The following is a 22161-nucleotide window of genomic DNA, read 5'->3' as shown; positions in this document are numbered from 1 at the left end:
ACCGAAAACACCTACTTTGAAAGTCACTAGAAATAATTATTAATGAAGTGTCATCAAGGTATATTTCCTGAATAATTTTTCCTGTGCATAAGCGTTCAGTGATCTGTGGTCTCAGTATCACTGATATTACAGTGGTAAATAAAGAGGTGCCGTATTTCAATAAAAATGTTAGCTCGGGTATGGCATTTGAGAGCGCAGATCGCAGCGGCTGATGCGGTTAATGAAATGTCCATCACGAGGCGCTATCTGCATACGAACTTCACATTCCCGGCCCGACAGCCTACAGAAAATTCCCAGGAAATAGTGAACTGCTGCCGGTCGGCCGGACGTGAGCTACCGATGAATTTAATAGCAGCTGTTCATGGCAGAGCCATCTTGTAGGCTCCGTGATATTGGGGCGTTAACAGAAGCGATCGTATTGCATGGAATCGTTCTAGGTCGTTATACCTGTCAATATGAGAGCTCGCAATCAGGCTGAATGATCCACGATATTGGTGAAAACACACGCATTAATATCAACCATACGAGAAATTATGGCAACATTGCCAACGAAAAGAACGGTATGAAGACTGCGGACTCGCACGTGTTGGGCTTGCTAACATCAACAATAACTTTGCGTAACAGTTTAGCACAAGCGTAGCACATGGTCTCAATTAAATTCAAGTTTAGGGATGAAAAACAATTTTCAAGAAACAATACTAGAAAATTCAGTTGAACATTGGAAAATTATCAACAACAGTTAACCATTTCCAAAGTGAAACGCGGACAATTCTCGTATATCATTGAAGGCAGCTTGCCAATATGTAAATTAGATTGAGCCATTTACTATCGGCGTGTTTTCCACGAGTCCACTAAACAAATGACAGGAAACCTTCTTATGCAGACAAGGCCATGGGGCACTAACGCGTAGGCCAATGCAATCGAAGTGGAGCTCGCAATGAGCCTGCAGGCTTTCCCTGTTACGATCGATGTTATCGGCTAATGCAGAGCAGAGGATCGGTGCTTAGCTTTAATGAGGGAAATCACAGGCAATACTCAAATTGGAAAGTAGGGAGGACAATTTCATATAAAAAGTTTAGCGAATTCTTATGATTTGGCAGGCGGGGAAATTAATTTATCGGAAGATAGGCTAGATGGAAAATACTCTTATAATTATAAAGCTAAAAAAAATTTTACGACTGTGTCATCAAAGTACTGCTTAGAAACCCTCATGAACAGTACACACAAAGAAATTTACAACGCTGGGAGCAGCATCAGGTGTCTCCAATAAAACATCCTGAGCTCCAGAGTTCAATACGGCTGAAGTAAGCTACACCGGAGGTCGTATTTATGGCTCTAATGCTGGCAGATTTAGGGCCTCTAGTGCCACATAAATATTATCTTTCGAAACCACGAAGAAAGCCGTTCCTAAAATCATCTCAAGCAATACAACTTATGCAAGAGTTATGATAAGGATGTACTGGCATGCGAATATCAACATAATCATGTTAAGTGCAAAAATTTTGCAAGCGAGTATGGATACAAAACAGTCTATCATCAAATAGCTCGAGTAAAACTATTCGACAGCTGACGTAACACGTGTGACAAGACAGGAAAGAATTACACTAAATAATATAAGAGTAAGCAAGTATATGCTGTAAGAATATTATTATTGGCTCCTGTACAATTTTGTCAGTGTAAATGGAAGTTTGTAAATGGATATCACGAATATATAAGCATCTTTTGCGGATGAGACAATAGATGTTAAGATGCATGTCCGTGTCGGACCCTCATGGTCACCGCGTGAGGCTGTTGAATTAATAAATAAATTAACAGTTAACCATGATTGTCTGACAAGACTGAACGCAGCGATCAACTCCTTCCCGCCCATGAGTGCAATATTTCCATTACTTTTATCGTTGAAGTATAGTGAGACTTTAGATCCGGGGTGAAAACGAATCCGTAGACGGCAAGCTTGGCCCGAGATCCAGCGCGGTGCTGATCAGGGGCCGTACTGTCGAAAACAGTTACGAGTTCGTAACGTCGTCAGCCAATCCCTTACGGCTATCCGAATTAAACCCACCCATCATAGGAGAAATTGGCCGCTATACGTGTACTTGAGCCGCTACGTGTACTTAAGCGAGTTTTGACCGTACGGCCAAAGTAGCATATATACTCATTACTCAAGTAGCATATATACTCGTAGTATGTATATAAGAGCTGCGTAAAGCACACACCAGCGTCGTGCTCAACGACCCTTGCGTTTAGCGGCCGTAGATATACGCGGCTACAGGTCGCGACTCCATGTACGGAGCGGACACTCTTAAAGGAGTCAAGGTGGCCTTTTGAGACGAGACTTAACAGGACTTCTGGTGCCCGAAATGGAGGCTTCTATAAATGCACACTCACACTACTCTTACCATCTTCGGTAAACAAAAGACTTGGGTCAGTAAAAAATACAAAGGTTTTTGGAGAAAAACGAGTGCACAAAATTAGCAGCTATGTTCTGTAAAATAAAACTTCAGCAGGTATTGAGAGTCAAATTGTTTCAATGATCAAGTAATTCAAGAGCCGGCATCTAACCTTAACAAAAGTAATTTATCAATGCTCTGAGCATCATCAGCGAATAGCAAATTATACCGCGATTTTTATTTATATTGCCTCAAGATGAATTGTTCCCCACGATTTCAACACCGAAATAAAAAATTTTCTTCAGAAATTTGAGAGATACATCAGCCACTACAAGAATTCCAGTAGAAAGTTACCAATAACTGACGGACTTACGTCGAGCGTCTTGGGAAGCCAGCTAGCACGAAGGATCTCGTAGCGCTGATCTTGTTACGAGGACGCAAAGTGAGACAAACCGACGTGGGGCCGGTAATTAATGACCTCCACTACTGCAAGCTTCTGCAGCAGACACCGCGCAGACAAAAACTTATTTTCGTGATGAAGCAAGTACATTTTTTGCGTATTTGCAGCTTAAGTTGGTTCCTTATGAAGCAAGTAAATTTTTTTTGCGTTTATGCGGAAAAGTAAAATACTCCGATGCGCTTCTTATAAAAAGAAAAAATGACCTCCACTACTGCAAGCTTCTGCTGCAGACACCGCGCACACAAAAACTTATTTTCGTGATGAAGCAAGTAATGTTTTTGCGTATTCGCAGCTAAAGCTGGAAAAGTAAAATACTCCGATGTGCTTCTCATAAAAAGAAAAAATAAATGATAAATAGCGACGATTTTTCCAAACATCGTGTAAAGTGTATCAACTAAGAAAATTCTTCCAATTCACGAAAAAATCTGTTATAAGGCTTACCCTCAATCGTCTAACCAAGATATTCGAACATATACACGTACAATAAGTACGCAATGAAGCTCAAATTTATTTTATATCACAAAAAATCGATGGCTAAATTATTGAAAAAAACGCTGTCCAAAAATGAAGTTCACACCTTCATATCCGTGCCAAGATTTCGTCATTCGTACATAATAGAAGTATAACATAAAACGAAAGTTGAACGTTACGTACTCTCAGGCACGAAGCGTGGGAAAGTGGAGACAAATTTCTTCGTCATATAATCGCATTAAATAAAAGAGAAGACACATGCGAGCTGAGGCACTACATGAAATTTTAAACGGGATGGCCGAATCCGGGCAAAAGAAGCCATGACGGGGCTCTCATCCCAGTGAAAATTTACAGACGCGGCAGCTTCTGATTTGGAGTACCAGAAGCTGAGGCGACTCTAAATTTTGTTAGGGATGACACGACTTCATAAGTACTGAATGTAAGAGCTTCATTTACTTTGTTGAAACTCTTTAACTTCACCAGCGCGAATGAAAAAAAGGGAAACGAACATTTACAATTCTTGATTAGGCGGGAAATTTGATTATCAGAGAATGTGTGAGCAAGCTTAAAATGGATAAGGAAATGGCATATCATATTGTGCTCTAAGCTACAATAGCAAAAGTGTATTTCGGTATTTCAGACAGTGCTATGATACGGAAGACAAATTAAGTTTATTAGTGAAAAAATATTTCAGATCCAAAAGACAAAAAAAAAACAGTTGCTCAATAAACTCGTTCTTTATTTTATAAGCGCCCACAACCATTGCAAATTTTGAAAGAGCTTGATAAAATATTTAATATTTAACATGATCTGCGAGGTTGAAATTTATTTCAACTAGCAAATGAACAAAACTGATTCAGAACAAACTTCACATTCGAGAAATCCAAACCTCCACTTTTTTAGATAGAAAAAACACCAGGGTTTTTGTGGCTGCGTCAAAGTGCATGTTCTTCATGTTACATAGCATCACAAGAGTCGGGTTCACTCGCACCAGAGTGTAGCATAGCTACCCTTCACTCGGCCTCATGAGATCTTGTTAAGCAATGAAGCCGTAAGGTCAGGACAGGCAATCAGCCTCGTCTGTTGTCACTATTCACACTGAATTGTGCATGAATATGATCCATCAAAGGCAAGAGATAACATCGATGCCAAACCACACACCCAATCAAGTTTCAACAGAATTGAGTGATTCAATAACCGTTAGCGAGCGGCAATAACAAAGGAATAAATATCAACGTATTTGAAATCTCACGACCGAATAAAACAGATTTTCCAATACTTATTATGAAGAACAAGTAACCTACATGGATAATTAACACTACAGTGACAGATATAATTAATAAGAATAAAACTAAAGACAGTAGCATAAAGTATTATGACAAGAAATTGCGCATAAATATATTGTAAGCTGACAATTAGCTCGGGATCATGACGCAGAATCAAACCATGTGCTGCAAGGAGGAGCAAAACAAACACGGCCGTTAAATTAAACAGTAAGGCCTTTGTCTCTTGACCGTTCTACCAGTGCAGTGACGCGGCCAACTCTTTCATGCCAAAGCTGTTTCTGTAGCTGTAATAATATAATTGATGTATGAATGGCAAATCAGTTTCTGAGGGAAATGAGGTCAGCAGATGCAACCTGCGAAAATTGTTTCAGGCGCAATATTAGTTATTATGGCACATTTTTACCATATTACCAAACTCATCATCAATATGGGCAAGATGCCGATATTCTAGGAAAAACTTGGCTTATATCGGTCTGAAATATCTCAGTCCTACTATATATTTACATTCTTTTGATCTTCTTTGTGGAAGACACTTGTAAACAATCTATTCTTTCAACGACCAATATATTGCACCACCAGGCTCGGTATATATAGACAGGCTAGGCTTACGAAATGCGAAAACGTGCTGTAGGCAAAACCAAAAGAATATATACAAAAAGTGACAAGAATTTCTCTATTTTCACGAAACTCAACCTCAGCATCAACTTACATAAGTTAGATTTCTGAATTATAACTGACATCAAGTACAATCTTTGCATAAGCGAGCACGAAGTTCGATCTCCGTATAATCTAGCATGAAGTTCGTTCAATCTCTGTATGATCTGGCATGAAGTTCAATCCATGTATGAACTGATATGGAACTCGATCTCTGTAGGAACTGAAGCGACGTGAAAGGACATGAAGTGACTTTTGTGTAGGTAATGGCATGATGCGAGATTCGTGTAGTGTAGACTGTAGGCAATGCCATATAGCAAGAGACCGACAACAGTTCCGTAAGAGGGGCGACGGAGGTCACTTTAGTTGGGAAGTGTACTGGCATTTGTAGACTCGTCAAGCACAAGGCAACACACAATCGTACATGGAGGCCATAGTCACATATGACTTATGTGGTCCAGCCGCCATCATATAAAAAGAAATTTAACATTATTTAACATTAAGGTATAACATTTATATTATTTTTATTACGAGTGTGAGAGGATTCTTTTAAGAATGTTGTCGTGACGTCAGCCGAAACGATGGAAGTTAGTTATCTATCAACCTATTCATCCTACAGATCGAGCTGGTTAGCTGGGTGCCTAGGTTCTCCAATTTGATGAATTCAAATAACGTGTGCGAAATTTCCACGGTGAAAGAGAGGCAAATAATTTAATTATTTTTACATCCGAATCCAAATTTCGTACGAGTATCACAAAAACGCTTTCGAGCATCATATCTTGATTTTGTTTCGTGTACCAACAAAATACAGTAACGGCACTTTGTAGCGTTCGTCATTACGACCAACATCAATAGAAATTAACACATAAAAAGAAAAGTATCAATAATTCCTGATGTCAAAAATTCGATCAAGTAAAACAAATGATATGCAAACCTCACTACTCGATCGTATAAGCAGACTGGTTTGGATAAGCCGGCATGTTTCCTAGAGTTCAAAATGATTATAATATGATATGATAATATAAATTATAGTACTAGATATAGGATCAACAGTCATATATAGCAACACCAATCAAATACGGATTACCAGTCAAATACAGAAAAAACATGAATCTACGTCTAAAAAAATTTAAATCTCAAAATAGCTTCGATCTTTCAAATTGTCCAGGACTTTGACGGAAAGAAAATTATCTTGTGGCGACAATGGACAGCAATTTAGGTAAGAGCCTCACAGCCTGCTTGCAAGAACTGAGCTTCCCGTGTAAGGGGATGTCCATTTGTTGTAATGACGTTATCAGCACCGTGCATCGATGCGACAGTGCTGGACTACACCGTTCTTTTCCCGAGCTGGCGACTCTGCTTAGAGAGTGTGAAATTTGCATCGAATTATTGGCATTTCTCAATCTGTATCTCGCTAAAAACAAGCAATGGCACAATTAAAACACCTAGTTGTTCTCATACGAAAGCAACTAGTTAGATGAATGATTAGATGTCAAACTCGAGTAAATGAAATGAAAGTCAAAACAGGCATAAAAACAAGTATTTATTAAATGCCCCTCAACACGAACAACGAAGCGCTTCAAAAATGTTTTTTTTTTTCTAACTGTCATAAAATATTGCCGGAATATGATTGATAATATTAAATATAAATAATAAAGACTCAACGGAATTTATTATCTCGTTGAATATTTCAAAGAAACATGAAAATTATAACAAACGAGGAGCGTTAAAGCATACGAGCTTGTATGCTATAGGTTGACACTTGACACGCAACAGACGGCATGACAAGCGACGCCCACACAAGGTTCGTAGTTTCGTACATTACAGCTGCAATTAGGTTAGGTTAGGTTAAGTTAAGGTGTGTAAGTGGATCATGGGCTCACCTTAAACGGACGTGTTCTAAAGCTTGTCCCACCCTGACAACACAACGCCACGATCAAATAAGGCAAGACACTCAAGATGGTCTGTCATATCAATCCTTCTAATTTTGATCACAAAGCCAACCTTGGCAACCAGCACGCTTGTAAGGCAAGTTTCTAGGCTTAAATTAAGATGCCAGTATAATTTACATCACCCAGAACAGAAGATAATTCTGCGCGTCGAGTGCTCGATAAGAAAGAAAGCAACATCGAAGACCGCGGAGGTTGCATACTTCGTCGTTATCATAGATAATATTTCTAATATATTGTTTACAGAATATTAAGAAGCCTGGATAAAATGCAAACTCTATCGCAGTAAATTTGACTAACACTAAGAAATTAGGAATTCTGCTTACATTCAAACAAAGTCGACAGCTGTTCTTATGACAAATGAAGATCCCGAACACCTACCTCCATTATTGAGGAAGATCCGCGAGAGATAAGTGCCGCCTTTGCACTTGATCAGCACCATCTTAGAAGACAAGGATTCTGCCAACCCCGAGTCAGTGTCGCTCGGTATCATCTCTACCCCGGCCGTCGAGTTTCCAAGACTCGCCGCGCTGGACTTGTCAGCCGATGCGTTTGAATGCGACCAAGAACCAAAGCTGTTGGTTCTCGGTCTCATCGAGTCTTCAGAACTTTTCTTGATGGAAACCTTTTCTTCGACACTCATTTTTTGATCAGATTCACTGCCGGCGGAGTTCCAAGACGTCGAGTTGTCATTGGTCATCGAGAACTCAGCAGAGTTCCAATCACGGGAATATTGGCAACCGCTCCGTTGTTTAGGATCGTCTGTCAATTGGGAATGGTTTGAGTCAACATCAGCGGGCTCCTTAACGTTACTGCTAGACGCTGATGACTGAACACTACAAGCTATATCATTGATTAAAATGTTAGTGTTGCAATTCGTCACGCGATCACTTCTCATATTCGCGGAGGGACGCAGTGACTCTTTGTTATTGCTGATGTCATCTTCACAGTCGGTTATACCCGGGGAGCTTGGACGCATGTATTTAAGTTCTTTTAAATGCAATAATTTAACAGGGAGTCTTGATTTCAGCCGAGAATCATTTCGGCTGTCACACCGTTCATTTTCATTGACACAATTTAGACCCTCGCTTGTATCGTTTTCCAAGAGACTTTCGCGAGAAGAGAAAAAGCGACGAGGACTAACCGGAAGCCTTGAATTGACATGGTTATTATCAACGACTGGCTTGGGACTAAGGTGTTCGTATCGAAACTTCGTTTCTCTGGTGGGGGTGAAAGGACTCTTTATAACACCGGCTTGCGTTTGCTGGTAAGGGTTATGATACCCTGGAGATGGATTGCCAGACTGATTCAAATAAAAATTATGTTTAGGGCTGCTTAAACCGATTCTCGGAATAGACAAAATCTCCTCAATTTCTTTGGCGTCTTCGCGGCTGATCTTACGGCTGAGCTTTGGACTCGCAGGTTCCAGGGGCTCAGTTTTTGGAGGAAGATTGATGACTTTGCGCACTATTTCTTGTGCTGGCTTCGTGAGCCTGGCCAAAGCTCTGTGACGTGGGCTGCCGTGGGGCGAGGCGATAACTTGAGGCTGCTGTTTGCCAAGCCCGTATATATTTGCAATCCTGTTTGTAAGTCTTGGGCTGCCGTTGTTATTCGAGATCAACGGCACACGGTGGGGACTGCCAGGAGCATCGTCCCATCCACCAAGCGGCTTGTCCTTAGTTAGGAGAAGCAGTTCCCCGTCGTTATTGTTGTTGAGGCGATGAGGAGCTCGCAGGGGAGCTTGAATGGAAACTTCTTGTGCTTGAGGCATTGTGTTGGGCTTCTTAAAATCACGCAGTTATTTTGTTGTCGATTCTTTAAAACAGAGATGATTTCCGCTTCATTTGCGGATTCACGAGGATGAATAGCAAATAATCAGCTGAACCAAATGCACATCGTGCCATCATTCAAATTCATGAATTAGAAAATGCCTAGAGAACGATTGTTTCTCTCAAAAGCAAAGGAGAAACACTTCACAGCAGACTTTTTTCCTTTTACAATAGTATATAACAATTTTAGACAACAGCAAACAGAGTTCGATTAACACCAAAATATAAACATTTTTGTTAACAATGTTTCGAATACGCTCTACTATGACTTAAGGCTCAAAGTGACGATATTATCACGCTGCAGTAAAAGCTTAAACCACCAAATACTTGAATCAGAATTGTTTAACATGGAACTCGACAAAGTTACTCTCCTTATAAGGCCGAAACGATCGCTCGACAAAGCCGAAGTTACGAGACAAACACCAAAGGCTTTGAGAACTGTAAGTTTAGAAACCCAATCTAAGGAACATGTACGTGATGCCAAACTAGCGATAAATCAGGAAGTTTATCGTGTTCACAGCGGGGTTGTGCTAGCAAATAACACCTGAGTCGCGGGATTTGGCACGAGGCGTAGGATACTGTATAATAGGAATACTGACCGTCAGAGTCTTTCTGTGGAGGAAACACATGAGAAAATTACTAATAAATCATATCGTAGAATTTGTATATAAGCAATTCATTCACTAGTTGGCTCAAATAAAAAATTAATCAAGGATTTAAAAGTAAAGAAAGTACATCAAAGAAATTATGGTTAATTTGCTTGATCTTTTCTTTCCTTTTAAATTTTTGAAATTAATTCATTATTGGTGAAAGTCTTATTGGTGAATTCATTATTGGTGAAAGTCTTATTGGTAAATTCATTATTGGTCAAGAAACCGAAAAATCAATTGCGAGGATTCAATGGTACCCTACGTTTCTCAATCTCAAAACATTGCAGTTCAGTTAAATGAGCTTCGATTTTGATCCTCGTTACGACCAGTTCAGTTTGAGGGAGTAGGAACCTAAACATTTCTCAGTGGCATAGCAACGTGGCAGCTGAGCCAGTGAAGGACAGAAGTTCAGTGGCACTACGGCTCAGAGGAAAAGATCCACACTATCAGTGGCAGAGCAGTGAAGGACAGAAGTTCAGTGGCACTGCGGCTCAGAGGAAAGATACACACTCTCAGTGGCAGAGCAGTGAAGGACAGAAGTTCAGTGGCACTGAGGCTCAGAGGCAAGATACACACTCTCAGTGACAGAGCAGTGAAGGACAGAAGTTCAGTGGCACTGAGGCTCAGAGACAAGGTCTACACTCTCAGTGGCAGAGCAGGAGCCACTGATAAGCTCAACAAACAGGCAGCTTTGATAAAGCCTCCCCAAACATTCCCTTCTGCGCAGTATGGCGCTCTGAGACTGGCTCTACTATGTCCAGAAGATAGCGGGCACAACACGTCTTATAACATAATTTACTTTAATACTAACGGTTTTTTCAAATAACGGCAAGTGCTGCAGGGTGAACCGATTTAAATTTTTTTTGAGCCAAGAAACAATTGTTATTTGGATGCATATTCCGGAGAAAATAGTTCCAAGACATTGCGCTTTGCGTAGACGAGAGTTTGTGCAGGGCAAGGCAGTGACCGGACATGAGATTTAGTTGATCTGTTAAAGCCATCAACCGTCTCTGATCCGTGACATCATCGTCTGGGGGCTAAAACTGCATATAAAAACTAACATTAATCCAGATAAGCTAAGTTTGCAACATCTCCAGGAAAGAACACATGAAGATAACTGATTTTGAACGTTGCGCTAAGTGTACAGTATTTTAATTTTGAGGTAATGGCTGTATATAGACAAGAAACACGACATTTTATGTTGCTAAAAAATATCGTGTTTAACAACACAAGCTCAACCGCAACCACGGGAAAAAAATGCAAAAATAACAATTCAAAAACATTAAATCATCTCGATTGCCAAAAATTCTGATTTTTCGCAGATAACTAAGCTCGACGAATAAATGCAAAATATTCGAAGGTCCTATTCTAAATATCAGCAGCACAGTATTTGAGCTACCGTACCCTATACATGTAAATAATCCTATTCAGGCTATTGTTTGAGTCGCCTTATGAATTTTTCAATAACGGCGAGTTTAAAAACACCAATTTCCTTTTTATAACTTAGCAGTTTTCTTTGATTGACTTAGGTCTTAGAATAATTCATTTTCACGTAATAAATGTCAAGTGTGTCCTCTGAGACGCAAGGCCGGAGAGTAATGCGAGTTCGCGCATTGAGTCAGCCATGCGTCTGTCTCATCGAGTTAATCCTGCACAGTGACGCTCCTAGAACACATCGGCCTCACCACACTCTGTTCAATACTTCGTCATCACCACACAAACAATTTCATTCTTAAAATGGCCCAGCCATAGGATTAGAATATGGCAAAAGGCCCTTCAACAGGGTGTTGGCCACAAGAAGAGCTATAGCACACACCCTCATCCCGAAGCGGTCGTCTCTAGACTGGCAGCGACTGAGCGCCAGCGCGCGTTGAACGGCGCTGCGCAGACGCCGAGCAGCCCCAGTGCGGAGGAAAAATGGAAAATGTCCCCCATCTCAATACGACGCAATTTTCCGGAACTGAACACTCAGTCGATAATGATGAGACATATGTAGATGATTCGAAATTAAAAGAGAAATGTTCTGAGTATTAGGTCACTTAACTGCAACCGGGTATGGATAAATCAATTTTGAAACGGAAATTACGAGATAGTAAGAAGGGCGGAGCGAAAAATGGAATTTGAGAGGAACTGGATGGCGTAGGTTGTGGTCGCTGAGGCTGAGCGCTCCACGAAAATGGAATCTCGGCAAACGCTAACTTCAAGCACTGTGAAAACATGGAACCCCAGCGAATGAGGCACTCAAATATGAAAAAAAACATTAAATCTCTGCAAGCGTTACCCTCAAGCTCTAAAAAAACATGGAATGTCACGCACTGCGAAATTGAGGCTTTAATAAACCACGTACTTCCTATAAACGCTGCATTCAAGCTCCGATGAAACACGGAATCTATGTAGAATATTTTTCCTCGACAGCATAGCTCTCATCTAATTTTCTTGAAAATTCAGCAGGCTATTATCTGGCCCCCGAGAACCGGCTGACTCTAAGAACAAACATCTTTCAACTCCACTAAGTAGAAATTTCGGTTGAGCGCAGAGCGTGTAATGCGACTTGCAGCGGAGAGATTACGGCGCCAAGTGGTCTGTAAGATATTGCCTACTTACTGGAAGCCACCAGCAGCGGTAAATTATATTAAGGAGTAAGGGAACCTAACGCTCACTCTCACAACCCGAGACATGATTGCGGTCGACACTACGACGTGGAACTTGCCGCACATGGAGTGATCCGGCATCACACGTGCCTTTGAAATTAAAGTAACAAAAATAACATGCATGCTGGAAAAATAATGCAAATGGATCGTCTAACAGTGTGTATATCAGGTTCCAATTTAAGTGCTTCTTTAATATGGGTATTGACTGTAAAGGTCAATTACTAGCCAAAGACTGGAAAGGCAATATCGCAAACAGAGGGACAATGCTAGTCGACTGTTAACTTTTTTTTGCACCGTTTAATACTACAGTAGAACCACGGAAATTGAACGGAACGGAACTCGATAACGCGGAGTCATTGTAAAATATTAGCAAAATCGGGACTGATGTTAGCAATATCGAGGACGACGCAGCTGTTTCCGATTATGTCTAGCTTTGGTTTATTTCACGGCTAGACCTTCAAGGTTAGAAAATATTTTCAAGGTAAATAACCTCTGTCTATTGCTGATATATTATCGGACTCTGGCAACAAGCATAATTGCAAATCAATCCAGATAATACCGCGGCCGCGGAATGCAAACACAGGAATGCAAAAAATAGACCTAATATCAGGCTGGAGACAATGGCGTGACTAATGATGATTAGTTCACGAGGAAGTTGTACTGAAGCTACACTAAATGCAAGCGCTATCTAATCGCCAAACTAATGTTGCTGCGGATAAAGACGGAACGCAAAGGCTAGCCAAAGCAAATCGTTATCGCGGCTTAGTTATGTCAGAGCGCAAAAAATTCAACATAAAAATGAATTATTTCGTAAAGAAATGGCTAGGGAGACATTTTCAATCATGTGCCTTTTCTACAGAAAATGCACAAATCTCAAACATTTTTCAGAAAAGTTGTTGAGGTAGAAAATGGTGAAGTATAAACACGGTAAACATTTAATTTCATCACGTTAACCGCCCAAATTTCGTATAATGAAGGTGTAAAATTATGTATGCAACACTCAAAGGAAGTGTGTAAGAAGGGAGTTTCCTGAAACTAGGAAGCAAATTCCAGCATTTTATTTTTTAAAAAAATTAAGGTGTTCTATTAAGGTTTATATAAAAATAAAGTGTAACTATGTAACTATGAGTTTTCGTGTCGCTATTCATGTAGGAATATGATCATGATCAATAATGTGAACGAGCCAATTAAGGGCTGTAGAAGCATAATTCTGAGAAGACTCGAGAGCTGCTCGACGGTCTGGCAGCACCGCGCCTGCTTCTGGCAGGCTTCCAACAGCGAGGGCTGCACCAATTCGTAGCAGTGAACATTCAACCAAAAATAAACTTATAATCAATATCAACAAAATAGATGCTACCTATGAATTTACTGATTTGAAAAGTGAACAATTAAGAAAATATAACTCGGTACTCACTGCTGTGAGTCACAGAGAGCGCATTTTCTCGTCGACGAAAACTTGAGGTCACGGACAGACGGCCGGACATGACGAGCACAACAGGGCATTTTTTCCATAAATGAGAAAATGCGCTAAAAATACGAAGTTGCATCGCAAATTCGGTTGTCAAATACAGATGAGCTTGCAAATAAAATATTATACGAGGATCAATGCAAAATAATACAAAAAAAAATCTTGAAAGAGGCGAATAAATACGAAATCAAATGTGAATACAAATAATTTTATGAAAAATAAATTCCGTGAAAAAATAATCGATGACTTCACCGTGGTCTACCGACCTCAAGCGGTGCCTGATCGAAGCAATAATGCATATGAAAAATAACAAATAATGAACAAATGAGGGGAGACTATTTTGGCCCACATTCTTCTGCGAGGGACAATGAATAAATTTAGCTCCCATATAATCAGCGAGTAGTCGTCTCATTTTCAAGCTCAAGTTGAACCTGTTGGCATGATCATTTATCGAGGAAAGTAAGTGAAGCAAATTACTTAATAACATACACAAGTTCTGCATAAACGTTTCATTCTGCTTGTGACCTTTGCGAAGAAGGGTTTGCGGATATATGTATTATACACACCTATACATGCATGTACATAGTGTTTATATATGTTATGTAATCCAAATAAGATTTAGACTTTAGAGTTATCTCAGAATGAGATCATGACTTCGCTTGAAAAGTCTTTAGCACCATCTTAAGAGTCAAGCGCGAGTTTTTTCCGAATCATGAATTAAATTTTACGAATTTTTCAAATTTTATTAAATGCAGAATTGTATGCAATAAATCAAAACAACATCGTAGAAACATCACTGCGCCTCGTGAGCAGCATATAGAGACAGCGTCTCGATAATATACCTGCATACAAACAACCATTGAGGGCAAAAATGCCTGGTTCTGCGATTAAGTTTAACATTTTCATGGCGTATTTGTAGACATATATTGTTTATGGAATGTTAAAATATTGAATTTCGTGCATCTCTTTATCTCCTACTTTGAGAGATAATTCAAACTGCGTAATAAACTTTCAAGCTGCCACAAGCGTCGTAACACAAGCGTCAATTGTCGCTTTAATAATACTTTTGTCGACTCCACACATCAAACCTTTATAAGCTTTTCTTACCATTGCATTTAGAGATCTAGAACCTCGATATCATTACCAAGAAAGGCCAGGTCATTAGCATTGCTACAATTCTTTTGCAAATTCAAATTTGCAAAACAACGCTGCCAATATTTTTCCTTAATGCATGCAATTATACCGCCAAACATCGCTAACTAGAGGTCTCGTTATTGTAACATACAACAGTGATAGTTGATAGTTCCCGAAACAACCATGGCTGAACATTTAAAATATTCAGATGACTGCAATTGCACACACCTAACAGAATATCTTTGACAGCTGCGATAAGAAAGTGAGTATCTTGCACTCTCATTGTTTTTTAATAAATAGTTGTTTACGGAGATGAGCTACGGGCGGCAGTATACATCAGCAGCGTTTTCGACAAACCTTTACTACATAGAACTTTAAGTTGTCAATGAATTTGATTTTGATGAAAGTTTATGCATGTTTCTTTCTGTTTTCTGACAGGACAGTGTAATAAAACAATTTTTGTTTTATTGAACACGAAAACGGAAATTTCCTTTCCTGATAATTGAATTAGCCCTCCAGCTAACCCTGGAGTAATACTTCGGGGAGACAATATTTTCACACTATATGAATGCATAATACCAATTAGCTGCGTAATAGGAAGTTTGAAAGCACTAATGAAGAATAGATTGGATATTAACTACAAAGCTTGCCGTCAATTATAAGTACTACATCTGTTCTAATGTAAACTCAACAGCCTCATCTACAGAATTACACAGAAAAAGAGAAAGACATCAGCATGCAAGTTGAGGAAGTTCGCTATACAGGCAGTCCAAAATGTTCCCAAGTTTGGATATCTCATTAGAAGTTTCCATCAGTAATGAGGCTGAGATCTTCATGAAGAACCTGAACCTAAAGCCTTAAAGGTCACATGCTGCGTCATCACTCAAGTTGAGTGCCGCAGAACTGAGGGGCGACCATCTAAATGAAGTCGACATTTGCAGAGAGAAAAGTGCTGGTCGTTCCAGACCCTCTACCAGAAGCCCATACACAATAATAGCGTGAACGAAGATAAACATGAATGTGACCGCATGAAGACGCAGCTGCTAGCTGAAGCAATGAATGGATTTAATATATCACAATAAAATTTTGATTTTTTACGGTATTGTACAAGAAGCTCTACAAATTTTCGTAACTCGTTTCAATTCAAGGTGCTCTAGTTCAGTGATAAAGTCGTACGGCAACTTCTGAATATCAATTATACTCGCGTACAGGAACAAATAGTATAGAAGTTTTCCTCTCTCTTCTCCATTCTTTACTGCATGCGAATGTCAAATGAAGCGTCGATTCGGGCAATGCAGTTCAAAGATCAACAGAGACCCATTTCGACGCGACGAGCAAACTTTCACCCTCAATGTGTATTTTTAGTTTAAATGCTAAGTAGGTTCATTGAACCAACGTGAACAGCCAAGTGATGAGACGAATCTTGTAAGCAGCTTCTGCTTGGTGAACGGGTTCGTTTACCGCACGATGTCTCTTTGAACCACGAGACAAGAAGTTCACCATAACGAGAAATTAGGAACATGCTTTCGATAGCAAATAAACATATGAAATGTTAGAGATTACATCGGAAACTAAAATTGTGGATAAGATCACGTCGTGACAATGGTATAAAAAACATTAGTAATCAACTAACAAACGAGTTGGTTGAAGGATGAAAAAAAACGTAAGTATTCAATAAATTTTACGAAAGGTCCTTTTGCGATAAACTTCAATTTTGAATAGAACTGTGTCTATCAGAACCAAGATGTCCAATAATATCATCTCGTGACAATGTTAAAAAACATGAATTATCAACTATCCAACGATTTGCTTGAACGATACAAAAAACTTAAATCAAGATGTCCAATCTGCAGTCTGAACGCCCGCTCAGGAGAGATCTTCGTACCCCCTGACCTAAGTGCAAAGGTCAACTGGTTTAGCAGCAATGGCAGTAGTTAACGCGTCAAAAAATAGACTGCAGTAGAAGCATTAAATACTACCGGAATGGGAACAATGATCGAGTAATGACACCAGCATCAGTGAAAAAACAGCAGCAACAGTGATTTTGACCAGAAGTAGAAGTAGCAGAGCTACACCTTGAGACAATTAAGCCCAGGCAGTAGCGACTTCGGCCCGAATTTGGCAGTGACGACAGACAGGGAGCTGGTGATGGCAGCAGTCAGCAATGAAGGAGCAGCAGACAGGGCTGAAGGAGCAGCAGACAGGGCTGAAGGAGCAGCAGACAGGGCTGAAGAAGCAGCAGACAGGGCTGAAGGAGCAGCAGACAGGGCTGAAGGAGCAGCAGACAGAGAACTAGTGACGGCAGCAGACAGGGAGCAAGTGACGGCAGCAGACAGGGCTGCAGAAGCAGCGCGAGCGATGAAGAGAGTGAGCGTTCAGCTTTAACGGCGTTCCACAGGCGGCGCGGTTTCTGTGGTCATAACTTACGCACACAAGCGAACGCCCATCCACTGCATACGCACTGGCGGTGAACGTAAGTAAGAACGAGTTAATAATGATAAAGTAATAACCTACAGCTGCCGGTCCAGGGAAGGCAATCCCTCAGAAGTGAGGTTTCATGCCATTCAGCTTTATTTCCAATATGCGAGAATTCAGAACGATATTATGAATACATATACCTATATTGATGCATATATACCTTGATTTCTAAGTGGCGACTGAGCTCTCTTGTTTTGATTCAAGAGGATTAGAACTCTCCCAGTAAATATTATCTTCAGAATATAGAGAATTGAGGTACGGAAATTACGTAAAACGATCATCATGTCACTGATTTAATAGCATAAGAAACAAACTAAATACTCCTAAATTTAGTGTCATTGAGAATAAATCCATAACATATTCAGGCGTATATTGTAACATAATAAAACTGCACCCAGAAAACAATCAAATCGTCACACCAGTGGCATTCAAACTGATTATAGGTATAGATACGCTAATTAATCCCCACTGCAGGTTAATGGTAGAATTCCTGTAATAAAATGTAATAGCAAACACTTGGCAGCTGTCGAAAAAACAATCATAGTTAGCGAGTCAGAGAGAAGTGCCTCTTAGAAAGAATAAAGTTATTACAGAAGCAAGCTTCTATAGAATGCATGGTCGAGAGAGATGTTTCACGATGAAACAAACGTGTTTCTTCACAAACTGTAGAAGGAAACTTTTTTAATGTTTGGGGAGAAGATGTAAACACTGGAATTGAACAGAACCACCATAAAAAGGACGACAACTTGCTCATAAAATGCTAGCGCGATGATTATTTCTACTTTATAATTATATCGAACATTCATTATATATGATTCTGATGCTTATATCGAGCATTCATTCGCTACACCCGTTCATTCAGAGAGGAAAATAACAAACTAGCACCCGGAATAAAAAAAAACGTACACTCAATTTTTAATCAAGTCACAGCGACGACAAAAGGCTGGCAATATTTCAAGCAGGCATGAAAAAAGTGAGAGCGCTTTACGACGTCCAAAATCTTGCCACCGCAAGCAGACGAGCCACACTTGTGCCGCCTTGCGACGCAAAGGCGGGCCTAAATAAGGAGATTTGCGCGAGAAATGCGATCGTTCATTTATATGCAAATTGCGAGCGAGGGAATCCCTGAGCTTGATGAAGAATTTATGTCAACTTGGAAATAGGAAATATATAATCTGGGCCACTGGAATGGCGATGCAGAGAGTCCAAAACATAGGCAGTGAACAAATCAATGCTTAATATATTCGCTCGAAATATAGTGATTGAAAAGCAACAGCGAGCATGTCGGCACTCTATTCAAGGCTTATATAAAAACTCGTGTGATAATCAAGATACGAAATCATAAACGGAGTTTCAATCTTCAAATTGGTCACTTGAAAAATCAAGTTTGCATGTAGTCCCAAGAAAATTGAACTCATCATGTCAACACGCAATTAACTTAAATCATTGAAGCAAATCGGTTTCATAAAATTAGATCAAAGCTTGAAGGAGCCACGAAGTTGCGGAGATAGGAAATGCTTCTTCAGAATTTACCTGCAGTCAGCAGGTACAGAATATGGATAGTATTGACTAATTTAGACACTTTACCAAGAAAATAACATGAAATTCCAATAAGAATAAATGATTGGATTTTAAACATATTTAACATTTTCTAAACACGACTAATTTTTCGATGCTTGGACGCTAAAAAACACGTCTTAAATATGATGTACGTATACCATTTGAAGGCAGAAAAAAGCTGTGTAAGAAGATGGTATTGGGAAAGTCTATACCAACAAGCAACGCTCTTGGTTAGCTGCCAAGGCGAGACGGCTTGTCAACTGAATGCGGTGACAAGGAAGCACAACAAGCATGCTTGTAATTCCTTCACCTCATCATACACGGAAGTGAATAACAGTGTGCCTGGCATGAGAACGTTCCATGACTTAATTCTCCTCTTTTTAGAAGATCCGTCCTAATAACACAGAACGCAAAACGCTCTTCGTCAAATCCTTTTTAGTACTTCAATGTAAACTAGAACGACGACGCAGAGAATGAGTTTTCTTAATATACCAGCCTCCACAAATAAAAAATACATAAATGTAATGTTTACTTTGCATGAACGGATTAAAAATTCTACTACAATCACAGATACGCGGTGATTGCATTGCCACGGCACAAAGCAGAATTTCCCCGCTATTGAGTTCGGTGCAATAAACCTGCCATGCTCACAACTTCGTGTCATTGTGTATGCAAATCGACAAAGTCAGCGATACTTGAGGAAATTAGTTCAAGGTAGAAACAGGCTAGCTTCAAAGTCACTGAAAATACTGATTACACATACGTAACAATTAGAACGTCCATTAAAAATTAAAATTAGCCAATGTTTTAAATGCACATGTAACACGGCTGCAGTAACGGTAGCTGAATTTCAATCAATACAATTTAAAACAAGTTTTTTCTTACAATGTATGTGACTAGTAAGTCAACATTCCACTCTAGAAATCGTTTTTCTCAATAAAATTTACAACTCCAGAAAGGCAGGGCATATCAACATGTGTATTAACTTACACATGCAGCAATCATTTCGTATACCGTAAGAGTTCTGGTCGATGGACATGCATCACCATTTGCCCTGCGGTGTAGAGGCAAAATTCAACCCAGCCTTTCCGGACTATCCGAAAAGCTAGATCATCTGCGGTACATACGCATCGATAGCAAGGTAAATGTAACGTAAATTTACATGACGAGTACCGGAGTGCACGACATATAACACAACTTTTATACGTAATCAGTCTGGATATCGGCATGACTTTTCGTAGCGTGGAAGTGCTCATAAAAAGAGACGAAGATGCAGGTCACCGAGGCGTCATGAACGGGTCAGCTTTAAGAGCAGCCATTGGTTCCGAGGGCAGAGCTTTAAACGAAGCTTCACCTGAGTCGCCAGCAATATACGCAATTTGGCGACTAGGTATCATAGTTACTACGCCTCGAATATACTTGGTGAAGTGATGTGTTCAATATTCATATTTTCCGGAACGCATTTTACGAAACCAAGCAAATTTTTCGATTGTAGATGACCGATGATTCGATAGTTTACTTGGAGACCGCTGGTCAGTAAATATAAGCTGCTTTCTCTACACTTTATCTAGCAGTTTCAATTTAAAAACCTTGTAAATCCGATGAAATATTATCTCACTAAAGCGATAAGAAAGTACAGATTCTTTTCATATCCCTCTCCCCCGATAAAAATGAATTCCTAACAGCTTTAGAATATTCAATGATCTTACGCCTTTAGGTAAGCAACAAAAACCAAGTTTCAACGCGCAACTCACGACTCCTGACTGTAAATACTCCCACAAAATGGGTAAAGTTCAGGCGACTCAGAGCTACTAAGTTAGAAGGAGCAACTTGAGTTAGTGGACTGCTACTAGAAACTGAATATAAAAATATAACTCAGTACTCACTGCAGTGAGTGACAGAGAGCGCATTTTCTCGTCGACGAAAACTTGAGGTCACGGACGGACAGACAGACAGACAAACAGAAGGACATGGCGAGCACATTACCGTAGTGCATTTTTTCCATAAATGAGAAAATGCGCTAAAAATGACGAGAAATTATTATCTTTAAATGTTTGCATATGAACATTATTTTAACTTTTAAATTAAACTCGGCCATGAGTAATTTTCCGAAAACAAAATCATTACTCACGCGAACTACAATTTTAGATATGTTGGACAGTATCCTCTCTCCGAGCGAAAACACGCGCAGAGCATCTGCTCACAGCTGTCAACATTTGACGTTTTCAGATCACTTTCACACACTCTGTTTCACAATTAACAAGTACAGTATATACGGGGAGAACGTTCGTGGCCTTGTTAATATAACGTTCGTGCATGCCTTGTTAATATAACGTTCGTGCATGCCTTGTTAAAAAAACGTTCGTGGCATTGATAATAAAGCGTTCTTTGATCCTCTGAACATGCACAACTCCAATTACAAGCTCAATATTATCAGTCGAATTCAGCCTTCAACATCAATTCAGCCTCGCAACTTCAATTAATACAGGCGGAGGCGGTTCCACAAGCAGTGTTTGCATGCGTTTAGTTGTCGTATTACTAAAACAAGCAAGGGGATTGCCAGGAAACTTAAACGCTTAGGATATTGCATTGCCCGGAACTCAGAGACGATTGTTATTGAATAAATGTCTATACACGTGGAGGAAACAAGACCTAAATATAACTTTCAGGATAAATGTCTATACACGTGGAAGAAACAAGACCTATACATATCCTTCCAGGTACATCTTTAGTTGATAGAGATAATAAACATCCTATTCATTTGCCGCGTTAACAAGACAAATTTATAAAAGTGGGCACGAAACACTTTATTAACAAATTTCAGTGTAAGATTAACATGTACAAAGGATTGCAATAAAACTATCGAACACAATCCTTTCCAGACTCAGCCTAAATAGAATTCCAAGGTTTCGTAATTCTGACCAAAAATCTTTGCAAAGGAACATGTACTGCGAGCGTGATCACACTGTGTCATAATAGACTCTACTCTGGCAGATTCTACTAATGATTTCTTGGAATTTTCCGGCGCATATGAATTATCTAAAATTGAATTGCATTGAATCAATTCGATCTATTGTTCAACACCGTATCTTCCAGACATGATTGACATCAGCGATCACGAGTTGGATAAAAACGAATTTTTGACGTGCTTTATTGTATTCGCATTGACAGGTCGAGGAGG

At 39.7% G+C, this 22161-nt stretch overlaps 1 protein-coding gene across 5 annotated transcripts in view; it reads right to left on the bottom strand.

The window, feature by feature from the left end:
- Positions 1-22161, bottom strand: part of LOC108671312 — a 51920-nt gene that overhangs the window by 23054 nt on the left and 6705 nt on the right. For 3 of the 5 annotated variants that reach the window (XM_018158851.2, XM_047882546.1, XM_047882547.1), the window contains exon 1: positions 7592-9649. The exons of the other annotated variants lie outside the window; for them this stretch is intronic. In XM_018158851.2, coding sequence (XP_018014340.1) covers positions 7592-8981 — 1390 coding nt within the window. In that variant the 5' untranslated portion in view covers positions 8982-9649. Of the gene's footprint in view, positions 1-7591; positions 9650-22161 lie in introns of those variants that run through there. 5 annotated transcript variants of the gene reach the window in all.

The sequence above is a fragment of the Hyalella azteca genome, unplaced genomic scaffold (genome assembly GCF_000764305.2).
Source record: "Hyalella azteca isolate HAZT.00-mixed unplaced genomic scaffold, Hazt_2.0.2 contig10672, whole genome shotgun sequence".
NCBI lineage: Eukaryota > Metazoa > Arthropoda > Malacostraca > Amphipoda > Hyalellidae > Hyalella > Hyalella azteca.
Note: the sequence above shows the minus strand (reverse complement) of the source record. Positions and strands in the feature narration are given on the sequence as shown.